Source organism: Hyla sarda, chromosome 1, assembly GCF_029499605.1.
Source record: "Hyla sarda isolate aHylSar1 chromosome 1, aHylSar1.hap1, whole genome shotgun sequence".
Lineage (NCBI taxonomy): Eukaryota > Metazoa > Chordata > Amphibia > Anura > Hylidae > Hyla > Hyla sarda.
In genome coordinates, this window is record NC_079189.1 from 396,743,219 (window position 1) to 396,758,007 (window position 14,789).

A 14,789-nucleotide genomic window follows, 5' to 3' on the forward strand; every position below is an offset into this window, starting at 1 on the left:
AGAGTGTTAAAATACAAAGAGGTGGCTGGCAGGGAGGAAACACAGGCTTTGAGCACGCACAACAGATGGTATAAAGATGACACACCTGCCAGAATTGCTGCAAACAGAAGCTGTCCCTATTAAAAGTGACAGACTGTGTCTCCCACTGGAGTGCAATAGAACGGAGACTAAGCATAAACAGACTGTGAGCTGATATCTTATGCACACATACTCATGGCATGTAGCTGAGGAGCACAAGGCCAAATGAATGTTAGTGTACAGTATATACCGCTAGAGCCTATGCCAGTAACTAGATTTCTTCAAACAACAGCACATAGGTCACCTATCTACATTCAGATGCATTCTGCCTTACACATATTGTTAGAGATGAATGATCACAGTATTTCGGCTTTGTCAACAGTTTTATGTGCTTTGCCTTAGCCAGTTTCCATAATATATATATATATATATATATATATATATATATATATATATATATATATATATATATATACACACACACACACACACACACACAGATTACACCTAATAGAAGCTACAAGAATCTGAAGCTAGTGCATGACCACAATGACAATGCCTATAGGAGTCTAGGATTTGCCTTTATAGGATGAGGTACAAATCTAAAGCAGCTTGGAGCTTGTTTAGGGAATTTGGATTCCACATGGCATCCTAGTAGTAGCTGCAGACTGCCGATTCACAGCCCAAAGACTAGTGTAGTGGACGCGCAATGAGGAACGGCACCATTTCTCACTGAAGGTTTAGCTCAGTGTTTCCCAACCAGGGTGCCTCTAGCTGTTCCATAACTACCACTCCCAGCATGCCCGGACTGCCTTTGGACAGCCTCCAGTTATGGAACAGCTGGAGGCACCCCTGTTGGGAAACACTGGTTTAGTCACTTTTAATCATTAAACTAACCCAACCTGCTGCTATAGTTACATGCAAGTGGGAATCTGATGGTTTCACAAAGGTCTAAGGAATTTACAGGCATAAGAAAAATCAAAACCTTGAACTGTTTGGCATGTTCCTCAAGCCATTCCTGAACATTTTTGGTAGCGTGACAGGGGGCACTGTCAGAGAATCCCATTGAAAAAGATGGCCTGTACTTGATCTGCATCAATATTTATGTAGGGGAAACATGTCAAAGTAACAACCCCAAGAATGAAGAGATGGCACCAGGATACATAGAAAGAACGTGATTCTTCAGACCAGGCCTCTTCCTATTGTTCTATAATCCTGTTGCAGACACTGTGTGACAGCTAGGCAGCAAATTGTGATGCATTGTGTGTTCGACACCTTTTTATCATTATCAGTTTTATAAGTACAGTGACCCCCCGACCTATGATGGCCCCGACATACAATAATTTAAACATGCAATGGCCTCTCAGAGGACATTGCATGTTGAAGGCAGCATCAACATACGATGCTTTTGTATGTTGGGGCCATCGCATAAACGGCTATCCGGCAGTGCGTCCTCTTCACGATCCCCTGCGCTCTCCATGGTCATCATCACGTCGCCACGCACGCTGTCCCGTCATCCAATAGGAGTGGCGTGCGTAGTGACGTGATGGCGGCGACGTGAGAGCGACAATCCCGGGCAGCAGAGACGTTCCGGAGTGGCAGGGACATCACTGGGATGCGGCGACTGCGATGGAGGGCGACATCCAGGGCAGCGGTGACGGTCCGCAGCGGCGGGGACAGGCGAGTACAACTTCCTATTCTTTACATTGCACGAATCCCTCAACATAAGATGGTTTCAACAAACAATGGTTCATTTGGAACGGGTTACCATCATATGTTGTAGCTCTTCTGTGGAATTGGACCAGATGGGCTAACCTTAGCACCTCACACATATCAATAAGCATTGGGTGCTCATAATCCCTCACACTTTTTGGTAGGTTCTAACCACTGCCTACCAGGATCACCACTCAAGGCCAGTTGTTTGTAGAAACAAACCACAAACAAGAGCTCTCCCATGTGTTTCAAGGGTTTTAAATCCAAGCAATAGTGGCTGGTCTGCTGCTCCTGCCCAAACAATGCAATCACCTCTCCTTGTGATAACCGGGCGCAGCCACGCAACAGATGAAGGAGTGAATCCACATCAAAAGGTAAAAATGGATCCGAACAATCATTAAAAAAAATCCCTTTATTTAAAAAACATGCAATGCGTTTCAAAGCCAATCTGTCTTCGAAACAAATTGAATGTTTTTTTAAATACAGTGATTTTTATTTTTTTTAATGATTGTTTGGATCGATTTTTACCTTTGATGTGGATTCACTCCTTCATCTGAGGCGTGGCCGTGCCCGGTTTTCCCTGAGGCGGCAAGAGTGGTGACTGCAGTTGTATCGCAGATGCTCTGACCCTTCACAATTTGTCTGCTGTCACTCCGATCCTTACACCTTGCTAATTTTTTTCTGTTTTCTACATGTCCACTTCAAGAACTAACTGTTCACATGGAGCCATTGTCACAAGATAATCTACATTTTATGTTATGATCAGTGTAGAAAACAATGATAGCAAATGGCCAAGCGAGTTGGTGTAAAGCATGGGGGACAAAGTAACAGTCAAATGTCTGGCAAAACAAAAAGACAATAGTAGCAAGTCACTGTAGGTGTTCACTTACCGGCATATGCACAGGACTAAGGATGGCTGAAGTTTCATTAGGAGGACATACTGGTAGGCAACCGTCTCTTGTCCTGTCCAGAACTGGAGGGTGAAGCCCAGGAACCAGTGAGGCAGATGCTGCACCCAGCTGTCTCAACTCCTCAATGACAACCTGAACTCCTCCAATTTCTTCAACATCTTCCTCCTCTGATAACTTACATCTTGCGCTCATATCTGGTGGTGACTTTGGAGCCTCCGGCCTTTCCATTGCTCTCTTTAGACTACTGACCTCGTCCTGAAGTTCACTGAGGAGGCTACTGTTTGCCTTGGCAACATTGAGTGCAGCTTCGGCGAGTCCCACTGCTTTCTCCACACGTTGATAGATAAGATGAAGCAGCTGCTCACAGCCTTGCACTGCCACACCTTGCCCACCAACCGTGATAGGGGTAGTACCATCAACGAACATCGAGCCACCTTGCACATTTTCAACTTTACATTCACATTTTCCATCATTCTGCCCCGGTGGAGGGGTAAATAGAATTGTGGCACTGAATGACATTTTGGGGAAAAATGCTCAATCCAAATTTTTCTTCTAAAGCTCAGACTGATGAATGTAAGTAGTGGTTACTATGGCCGCCACCAAATAAATATTTTAAAAATGTAACATCTATAGTATTTATTAGAAGCTTTCTTGTGAGTGTCTGTGAAACTGAATATTACACCTAAATAATTCAAGTCTTAGTAATACTCCAGTATGTTGTGTCATCTGTCTTGGTGATATATTATTCAATATATTCATGATCTTTTTCTACGAGTGTCACAGATTCTTGAGGGAACATTTTCTATTCCTACTGTCAGACTGCAAACACATCCCACAAGATTTATTTTGTCCCCCAAACGGATTATTCCATTTCTTCTATGTGTTTTAAGCAACTAGTTTCATACTTGTTGACTTTCTAAGGAGCTTGTGGTCTGATAAATTAGAGACGTGTTCAGATGGTTGAGATTTCTGGAAAATATCTTTGTCAACTGCTAAGGAACAGAGTAATAAAGCAATTCACAAACATGACAATAAAGAGCTATTTAGACAAAAGACAATAAAACTTTTTATATTTTCACATTCAAATAACCAAACTTAAGCACTTTCATTCCAGATGCATATTTTTTCCAAACCAAATGTAAGAAGGATAAAATGCAGGTTATCAAATGAAACATATTACTTTAGAAGGAAAAAAAACTAATTTAGCCACCAGCTCACCCCCTCAATCATTAGACTGTGACCCTATTTACCCAGAGCTCATTGGTATACAGTGCATTGGATTATTAATGTAAGGCTTGTAAGAGGAAGTATTTCTTTACTAAGAGTAGTGGATGCATTGAATATCCTTCCTGCACAAGGAGCCATCACGCCCCCTCCCATAGACTTGCATTTAGGGGCGGGGCGTGACATCACACGGGGGCGGAGACGTGACATCACTTTCTTCCACTCGCGTGGTCGGGATCAGAAGCCTCCAGCGTTGCCGGAAGTCGTTGAGGTGGGTGCTGCAGCAGAGATCCCGGGGTTCCCTAGCAGCGGGACACCCGTGATCTGACATCTTATCCCCTATCCTTTGGATAGGGGATAAGATGTCTAGTGGCGGAGTACCCCTTTAAGGACCAAGGTCATTTTGGCCTTAAGGACCTGGCCATTTTTTTTGCACATCTGACCAGTCATTTTATGCATTAAAGGGGTACTCTGGCGCCAAGACATCTTATCCCCTATGCATAGGATAGGGGATAAGATGCCTGATCGCGGGGGTCCCACCGCTGGGGACCCCCGTGATCTTCCACGCCGCACCCCGTTAGAATCAGCCACATCACAGAATGTAATGAGGGGTGCAGTGAGTATTTACACCCCACTGGTGTCTGACAGACTTTTGGAACTGTGCAAATCATTCTAAAAATCTGTCAGATACCTGTGAAGATCACTGTAACTTACATTGTCCCGTTCCATGCAGGGGGATCTCCAGTAATCTCCTCCATCATCTTCAACTCCGCCCTCAGAGATTATTTCTAAAACTGGGTAAACTGAGGCACAACCTAGAGGTGGGCGGTATGACCAAATATGTGTATCACAGTATTTTTGTAACTTGTGGCGGTTCCACGGTATATAATGTTACTTCTCTCCTCCCCCCCCCCCCCAAATCAAGTGACCCGCGAGCACTGTTCTGCTTTTCCCCCCCAAATTAATTATCAGCCAGGCCGGCTTCTTACATGACAGTGGGCTCAACCTTTCACCGGCCAAGGCGGAACATCGCTGCGGCCGGTGATAGGCTGACGGCTCTCCGACATTCTAGTCCCCAGGAAGCAGGTCCGGACCGACGGGGGAACGTAGGAAGGTGCGTTAAAGTTTATTTTGTTTATCTTTTGCAGCCCAGGCATATGGATACAGCATACAGTATAGAGTTCCAGCCCCGGCAGCCCGCAACAAACAGGAGGACGAGGAAGGCAGCGCCTGTGGGTGACGTGATTAATTCCCCGATGGGGACAGTGCAGTGCTGGGCTGATAATTCATTAGGGGGGGGGGGGGGGGGGGGAAGCAGAACAGTGCTCACGGGTCACATATGATTAATTGGGGACAGCGCACCGCTGCGTTGATAATTCATACATTCCCAAGGGGGAGTGGCACAACCGGTATTGCAGTATGGGTAAAATTCATATTGTGCAGCACAAAAATTTCGGTATGAACCAGTATACCGCCCAGCACTATCACAACCTGAACTTCCCATACATGTGTAGACAGGACTTGGCAGCTGCTAAACGAGACACACTGGGTATGAAGCATGTCGAGCTGGTGGGCAGGCCCTGACACTGCAACTGGACTTCCCATACATGTGTAGACAGGACTTGGCAGCTGCTAAACGAGACACACTGGGTATGAAGCATGTCGAGCTGGTGGGCAGGCCCTGACACTGGAACTGGACTTCCCATACATGTGTAGACAGGACTTGGCAGCTGCTAAACGAGACACACTGGGTATGAAGCATGTCGAGCTGGTGGGCAGGCCCTGACACTGGACGTACCTGTACGCAATGCATCCTCTAAGGTTTATCCAGGAATAGAAAAACAGAGGGGGATTTCTTTCCAAAACCGCTCCCTGTCTGTCTCCAGGTTGGGTGTGGTTCTGCGCTCAATTCCATTTAAGTAAATGGAGCCAAGTTGTTTGAAAGAAATGACCACTGTTTTTCTATTACTGGATGACCCCTTTAAGTCACATAAAAGAGGAGTGGGGGGGGAGGAATTTTTTTTTTTATTGGCTGCGTCCTTAACCCCTTCCCACAAAATCAGGTACATGTACGTGGTGATGAGGGATGACTTCCCGCAAAACCACGTACATGTACAGCCGGTCGCTGTGACAGTTTATTGAGCGCGGCTGTACAGTCGAACCTCCCTGAAGCCGGCGATCGCTGCTATTGGTCCGTCAGTACAGACAGACCAATAGCAGGGATCTGGTGCAGGTCTCCTCCTTCCCCCTCTCCTCCATCATTTCACTGTGTGAAGCTATCGTTGGTGAGGGCGGGCGGGGCCCCATTGGAGGAGGCCACCCGCAGGCACTCAGGATCGGAGCTCTGCTCCAATTCTGGGTTAACCCCGTAGACACTGCACTCACTGAGACCGCAGCGTCTATTAGGGTAACAGAGGGAGCTCCCTTTGTCACTGATCGGTGCTCTGCAAATTGAAAGCAGTGCGCCAATGGTTGCCATGGCAACATGAGCAATCAGTCCCTACCTAAGGTAGGGACTGATCTATCCAGTACTGACAGACATAGGCATAATTCAATGGAGTACAGATGTGTACTTCATTGAATTATGTGTATAATAGTAAAAAAACAAAAGTGGGGAAAAAAAAATGAAAAAATTAAAGTTATAGCTCACAGAATGTGGCGACATACAAACATGATAATAAAAATTAGTTTTTAATGCCATAAATGAACTAAAATATTTTTTAAAAAGTATATAAATTTGTTATCGCCATAATCGTATCAACCTGCAGTGTAACGTTAACATGTCATTTATACTGCATGACGAACGACAAAAAAATTAAAAAAATGCAGAATAGATTTTTTTTATGTATGCAACCTCATAAAAAAAAAAAAAATATGATCAGTGTTATATGTACCCCAGAATGGTACCAATAAAAGAGTCAACTTGTCTCCCAAAAATATTTTTGCACCCCAAGGCCCCTGTTTCTTATATGATGCCAACAAAATATCCTAAACTAAAAGGATGCCCCAAAATCCACACAGCATGCCTTCATGTCTGAGACCTGTGTGAGAGACACATAGTACATAAAGGCCACATATGGGATATTTCTTAGTACATCAGAATTCAGGGAATAAATCTCAACTTTTATTTCTTTGTCAACACCTACTGTGTTACAGAAAAAAAATGGATGAAAAATCTACAAAAAAAATACAATTTTAAAATTCCGCCTCCACTTTGCTTTTATTTCTGTGAAACGCCTAAAGGGTTAATAAACTTCTTAAATGTCATTATGACTACTTAACGACCACGGACGTAAATGTACGTCCTGGTTTGGGGGCACTTCGCGCACCAGGACGTACATTTATATCCTGTGTATGACCGCTAGCATCAGAGCGGTGCTCGTTTCATACACGGCAGGTTCCGGCTGCTAACAGCCGGTAATGGCCGACATCGGCCGACATCCGCGATTGCACAGATGTCCACCATTAACCCCTCAGATGCCGTGATCAGTACAGATCATGGGATCTGCGGCAATGCGCACGTTAAAATAGCGCTGCTGCTGCAATCCGATCATTTGTAATGGTGGACGGAGGTCCACTCACCTGTCTGTCCGTCTCCCGGCGTCTCTTGCTCTGGTCTGAGATCGAGCAGATCAGAGCAGAAGATCAACGATAATACTGATCGGTGCTATGTCCTATGCAGAGCACTGAACAGTATTAGCAATCAAATGATTGCTATAGATAGTCCCCTATGGGAACATAAAAAGTATTAAAAAGAAAGAAAAAAAAGTTTAAAAGTGTAAAAAAAAAAAAAAAAAAAAGTGAAAAATCCCCTCCCCCAATAAAAATTTTCTGTTTTTCCCGTTTTACCCCCAAAAAACTATCAAAATATAATGGTAATTATCCCGTACGGTGAACGGTGTAAAAGTAAAAAATTTTAAAAAAAGTTCAAAAATACTGCTTTTTTTTGTCACATTTTATTCCCAAAAAAGTTAATAAAAAATGATCTAAGTTTTATATATGCAAATGTGGCATCGATAAAAAGTACAGATGACGGCGCAAAAAATTAGCAATCATACTGCCCTATATATGGAAAAATGAAAAAGTTATAGGTGGTCAAAATAGGGCGATATTAGATTACTGATTTTGTCTAAAAAGTTTTAGTGGTACAAAAATATAAAAGTATCTAGCCATGGGTATCAATTTAATTGTATTGACCCACAGAATAAAGAACACATGTCATTTTTACTGTAAAGTGTACAGTGTGAAAACAAACCCTCCAAAATGTGCAAAATTGTGGTTTTCATTTAAACTTCCTCCCTAAAAAAAAATATATTTTTGGGTTCGCCGTACATTTTATGGTAAAATGAGAGGTTTCATTACAAAGTACAATTGGTCACACAAAAAACAAGCCCTTATATGGGTCTGTAGATGGAAATATGAAAGAGTTATGGATTTTAGAAGGCGAGGAGTTAAAAACAAATACGCAAAAATAAAATTGCCTGGTCCTTAAGGTGAAAATGGGTTTGGTCCTTAACCCCTTAAGGACGCAGGACGTAAATGTACATCCTGGTGCGGTGGTACTTAACGCACCAGGACGTACATTTAAGTCCTGTGCATAACCGCGGGCATCGGAGCGATGCCCGTGTCATGCGCGGCTGATCCCGGCTGCTGATCGCAGCCAGGGACCCGGCGGCAATGGCCGACACCCGCGATCTCGCGGGCGTCCGCCATTAACCCCTCAGGTGCCGGGATCAAGACAGATCCTGGCATCTGCGGCAATGCGAGATTTAAATGAACGATCGGATCGCCCGCAGCGCTGCTGCGGGGATCCGATCATTCAGAACGCCGCACGGAGGTCCCCTCACCTTCCTGCTTCAGGCTCCCGGCGTCTTCTGCTCTGGTCTGTGATCGAGCAGACCGGAGCAGGAGAAGACCGATAATACTGATCTGTTCTTTGTCCTATACATAGAACAGATCAGTATTAGCAATCATGGTATTGCTATGAATAGTCCCCTATGGGGACTATTCAAGTGTAAAAAAAATGTAAAAGTAAAAAAAAAAAAAAAGTGAAAAATCCCCTCCCCCAATAAAAAAGTAAAACGTCAGTCTTTTCCTATTTTACCCCCAAAAAGCGTAAAAAATAAATTTTATAGACATATTTGATATCGCCGCGTGCGTAAATGTCCGAACTATTAAAATAAAATGTTAATGATCCCGTACGGTGAACGGCGTGAACGTAAAAAAAAAAAAAAAAAAAAAGTCAAAAATTGCTACTTTTTTAATACATTTTATTAAAAAAATTTTATAAAAAATGTATTAAAAGTTTTTTATATGCAAACGTGGTATCAAAAAAAAAAGTACAGATCATGGCGCAAAAAATGAGCCCTCATACCGCCGCTTATACGGAAAAAAAAAAAAAAGTTATAGGTCATCAAAATAAAGGGATTATAAACGTACTAATTTGGTTAAAAAGTTTGTGATTTTTTTTAAGCACAACAATAATAAAAAAAAGTACCGTATATACTCGAGTATAAGCCGACCCGAGTATAAGCCGAGACCCCTAATTTCAACCCAAAATCCCAGGAAAAGTTATTGACTCGAGTATAAGCCTAGGGTGGGAAATACCTCATCCCCCCCTGTCATCATCCAGACCCGTCATTAACATCCTCATCATCATCCCCTTGTCATCATCCCACACATCCCCCCTTCATCATCCCCTTATCATCCCACACATCCCCCCTTCATCATCCCCTTATCATCCCACACATCCCCCCTTCATCATCCCCTTGTCATCATCCCGCACATCCCCCCTTCATCATCCCCTTATCATCCCACACATCCCCCCTTCATCATCCCCTTATCATCCCACACATCCCCCCTTCATCATCCCCTTGTCATCATCCCGCACATCCCCCCTTCATCATCCCCTTATCATCCCGCACATCCCCCCTTCATCATCCCCTTATCATCCCGCACATCCCCCCTTCATCATCCCCTTATCATCCCGCACATCCCCCCTTCATCATCCCCTTATCATCCCGCACATCCCCCCTTCATCATCCCCTTATCATCCCACACCCCCCCCTTCATCATCCCCACCCCCCTTCATCATCACCACACCCCCCCCCCCCTTCATCATCCTCTTCTCATCATTCGCCCTCAGTGGTCTTCAACCTGCGGACCTCCAGAGGTTTCAAAACTACAACTCCCAGCAAGCCCGGGCAGCCATCGGCTGTCCGGGCTTGCTGGGAGTTGTAGTTTTGAAACCTCCGGAGGTCCGCAGGTTGAAGACCACTGCGGCCTTCAACATCATCCAGCCCCCTCTCACCCCCTTTAGTTCTGAGTACTCACCTCCGCTCGGCGCTGGTCCGGTCCTGCAGGGCTGTCCGGTGAGGAGGTGGTCCGGTGAGGAGGTGGTCCAGGCTGCTATCTTCACCGGGGGGCGCCTCTTCTCCGCGCTTCCGGCCCGGAATAGAGGCGTTGCCTTGACAATGACGCAGAAGTACGTTGGCAATGAACGCACCTCTGCGTCGTTGTCACGGCAACGTGACTATTCTGAGGCCGGGCCCGAAGCGCTTAGAAGAGGCCTCCCCGGTGAAGATAGCAGCCCGGAACCACTATGCCACCGGACCACCTCCTCACCGGACAGTCCTGCAGCACCGGACCAGCGCCGAGCGGAGGTGAGTACTCAGAACTAAAGGGGGTGAGAGGGGGCTGGATGATGTTGAAGGCCGCAGTGGTCTTCAACCTGCGGACCTCCGGAGGTTTCAAAACTACAACTCCCAGCAAGCCCGGACAGCCGATGGCTGCCCGGGCTTGCTGGGAGTTGTAGTTTTGAAACCTCTGGAGGTCCGCAGGTTGAAGACCACTGCGGGTGGGGGAGTTCACTCGAGTATAAGCCGAGGGGGGTGTTTTCAGCACGAAAAATCGTGCTGAAAAACTCGGCTTATACTCGAGTATATACGGTATGTAATAATGGGTATCATTTTAATCGTATTGACCCTCAGAATAAAGAACACACGTCATTTTTACCGTAAAATGTACGGCGTGAAAACGAAACCTTCCAAAATTAGCAAAATTGCGTTTTTCTTTTTTATTTCCCCACAAAAATAGTGTTTTTTGGTTGCGCCATACATTTTATGATATAATGAGTTATGTCATTACAAAGGGCAACTGTCTTTATACAAGCCCTTATACTAGTCTGTGGATGAAAATATAAAAGAGTTATGATTTTTTGAAGGCGAGGAGGAAAAAATGAAAACGTAAAAATTAAATTGTCCGAGTCCTTAAGGCCAAAATGGGCTGAGTCCTTAAGGGGTTAAGGGGTGAAGTTTATAGAATGGGGTGATTTATGGGGGTAACATACAGGCCACTCAATTCCACTTCAGAACTAAACTGGTCCTGAAAAATCAGATTTTGCAATTTTCTTGCAAATCTGGAAAATTGCTACTTAACTTATAAACTTTCTAACTTTCTAAAAAGTAAAAGAATGTTTATCAAATAATGGGAACTTAACGTAGACATATTGTAGATGTGAATGAATCATTATTTTGGTATGGCATGGATATTTGTCGTACGAGTAGAAAATATCAAATCTAGAAAAATGCTATTTTTTCCCCGCAATTTTTATTTTACAAAAAACGCAAAATATATCAATCAAAATTTACCACTAATGTTAAGTACAATATGTCACGAAAAAACTCTCAGAATCACTTTCATAAGTGAAAGCGTTCCAAAGTTATTACCAAATAAGTGGACACGTCAGATTTTGAAAATTTGCCTTGGTCATTAAGGTCAAAACAGGCTGTTGAGTAAAGGGGTTTAAGTATTAAAGGGTTAAAAAGGCAAGTTTGACAACAAATACCAGCTCCAGGAAAGATACAGTTTATTTAAAGGGGTTATCTGGCCCAGGCACCAGGAAAAAGACCCAGGCCCAATTTGTCATGTTGCCATATAGCCAGAAAAACACCCTTGCACCAGATAACCCCATTAATACCCTAAGGGTATGTTCACACTGAGGAATTGGGGCGGAAATCAAGCAGAAATTTTCTGCCTCAAAATATTGTTACTTTTCCACAAGAACTCACAGAGATTTTGCGCGGAATTGCAGGTTTCATGCGGAGGAGTATCAAGTATTTCTATTCATAATTTTTTTTTTCATGTGGAAATTCCGCACCAATTCCGTGCGAATTCCGTGTGGAAATGCTTCTGACTGGAAAAAAAAATATTTACATTGATCTCTATGGGAGAACGACGCTGATTCCGCCTGAAAGAACATGTTCTTTCTTCAAGTGGAACAGACTTTCTCGTCAGAATTCTGTTTGAGGAAATTCCTCAGTGTGAACTGAGGGGCAGAAATTCTGCACAACTCTATGGGGATTTCACTGCTGAATGAATTGGAGAGGAAAAAGCGAGCAGAATTACTCGTGGAAATTCCTCTCCAATTCCTCAGTGTGAACATACCCTAAGGGTCCACGCACACTATGGAACTTGCGCCTGGAGTTCTGGGTGAAGACTGTGCAGCAGGCAGTGGTGGAATCAGCACCAATATCCTCACAGACATTGAGCATTCCCATTGACGGCAATGCAGTTCCAGGTGGAACCTAAAGAATGGACACATTCTTTCTGCAAAGTACTTGGAATTTCGAAGTCTGCAATGTGTGCAAAGCAGCATAAACCACCGGAAAACAATCCGGCCAGAGATTCTGTATTGTGCAGAGCCCTAACATGTACCAATGGTGTCTGCAGCTCTTATTATTACAGCTGATCCCCACTGGAATAGCCCTTTAAGCCAGACAAATGGCTACTTCTTCTATATGTTGGGTCGCATAAATCACTGCTAAAAAGGGGAAGGAAAACCAGAGAAAAAAAATAATTGTACGAAAATACAATTCCCATGGAGAATGGAAACCAGTGGCGAGTGTATGTTCTATTTCTCCGGCTGGTCATCCCCTCAGGATTATCTCGTCTTTGCCTCTAGCTTTCTCACAGAGATAGATCCCTGCTCAGCGCCGCGCCCCGCCTGCACAAGCGTCACGTCGGTGGGCGCGGCCAGTACACGCCACTTCTCACGTGAACACTAGGATGTACGCGCGACATACAGTGTTCCGTGTACATAACACGAACGCTGATTCGCTAGAACGCGCTGTAGCGAATCAGAGACTGAACAGGCTAAACCAATCAAAAGCAGCTTTTTTGTTAGGTTTCGCCTGTTCAGTCTTTGATTCGCTACAGCGCGCTGCCAATCACAGCTGCACGCCGACCATTAGTGGTGCACAGACAAAAGGCGGCACACGTCCCTACACAGGCGTCCAATAGGAAACAGTTACCCTTCACCTTCCTACTCAGTTAACCCCACGTCTGCCGGTCACGGAAGCAAAGATAAGCCCTTGCCTACCGACCAGCGTTCACCGTAGATACACGGCGTGTGGCTTCACAGCTACGAGAGGGGAGCACAGCTGCTACATATCAGCCTGTACAGCACTCATGCGGTTAACACACCGAGCAGCGTTCACAGCGCAGCGCCGCCGCCGTCCACAGAACACACATACGACGCCCACAACCATTATGTTAACATGCAAAGTTCCCGTCCACCTGCCCCCTCCCCTTCATTCACTCACAGACACAACTATACACGGGTATATACCCGCGGGGATGGGAGGGAAAGCGTAAATATACTACCGAACCCGGGGAAATCCCTCCGCCTGGCACCGAACCGGTTAATAAAGTACACCCGGTAGCTGGAAGCAGTGCACACTGGCCCCGGGCCGTGTCATTGCTGCTTGTTATAAAGGATACGTGAAGGTCAGCGACATGTCCCCTTTGAATTCTTGGAGCCGTGTGTGCAAGGACGAGTGCACCGAGGGTACACGCCTCTACTGTGCACTGATTGGGCCAGGATGGGGGCGGGGCCTGGCTGTTTGTGTACAGGGGCCCTGCAGCGGAGACGTGTACAGTCATCCGGAGCTACAGTGCTCACCTTTCATTTGTATGTGTACATCATAACTACAACTCTCAGCATGCCCAGGACCTTACACTACTTACTACTGTACCTATTCATATACAGTGGTCCCTCAACATACCATGGTAATCTGTTCCAAATGAACCATCGCATGTTGAGGGATCTGTGCAATGTACAGTATAGGACAGTGGTCTACAACCTGCAGACCTCCAGATGTTGCAAAACTACAACACCCAGCATGCCCGGACAGCCGTTGGCGGTCCGGGCATGCTGGGTGTTGTAGTTTTGCTACATCTGGAGGTCCGCAGGTTGCAGACCACTGTTAGAGGAAGTTGTACTCACCTGTCCCCACCGCTCTGGACCATCACCGCTGCCCTGGATGTCGCCTTCCATCGCTGTCGCCGCGTCCCCGACGCTCCGGCAAGGCCTCTGCTTCCCCGGCATCCTCGCTCTCTGTCGCTGCCATCACGTCGCTGAATACGCCGCTCCTATTGGATGACGGGACGGCGTGCTCAGCGACGTGATGACGATGATGGAGAGCGCCGACGATGCAGGGGATCCCAAAGTGGACACGCCGGAGCCCCGAGGACAGGTAAGTGATCGTCAGCGGACCACATGGGGCACTGTAAATGGCTATCCGGTGGCAGCTGAAGCAGTCTGCACTGCCGGATAGCCGTTTATGCGATGGCCCCGACATACAAAAGCATCGTATGTTGATGCTGCCTTCTCTGAGAGGCCATCGCATGTTGAAATTATCGTATGTTGGGGCCATAGTAGGGGGGGGGGGTCACTGTACATGACATAATAATACTGTAGTGTACAGCTGCTTTAATATTGCATATAACACCCCAAAAGTTTTTTGCTGATAAATGTGTCCGTTTACAACACATTCTCATTCTGACGCATTAGATTTAAGACATATTAATGATACTTTTAATTGATGGTTTTAAATGTCTGTCCAAAAAGGGGCAGCATTCCAT

The 14,789-nt window shown here is 45.4% G+C and overlaps 1 protein-coding gene across 2 annotated transcripts; it reads right to left on the minus strand.

Moving 5' to 3' along the window:
- Nucleotides 1–2,309: 2,309 nt before the first annotated feature.
- LOC130276887 (uncharacterized protein C14orf93-like) lies at nucleotides 2,310–13,693 on the minus strand. Of its 2 annotated transcripts, none has more exons than XM_056526874.1 (2): nucleotides 13,647–13,693; nucleotides 2,310–3,622 (listed from the first exon to the last, which is right to left on the minus strand). In XM_056526874.1, the coding sequence occupies exon 2, from the start codon at nucleotides 3,159–3,161 to the stop codon at nucleotides 2,601–2,603; it is 561 nt and encodes a 186-aa protein (XP_056382849.1). In that variant the 5' UTR covers nucleotides 3,162–3,622; nucleotides 13,647–13,693; the 3' UTR covers nucleotides 2,310–2,600. The 2 variants fall into 2 exon arrangements, with proteins under 2 accessions (XP_056382849.1, XP_056382856.1); XM_056526881.1 differs by having other exon boundaries at nucleotides 2,310–3,634; nucleotides 13,530–13,651.
- Nucleotides 13,694–14,789: the final 1,096 nt, after the last annotated feature.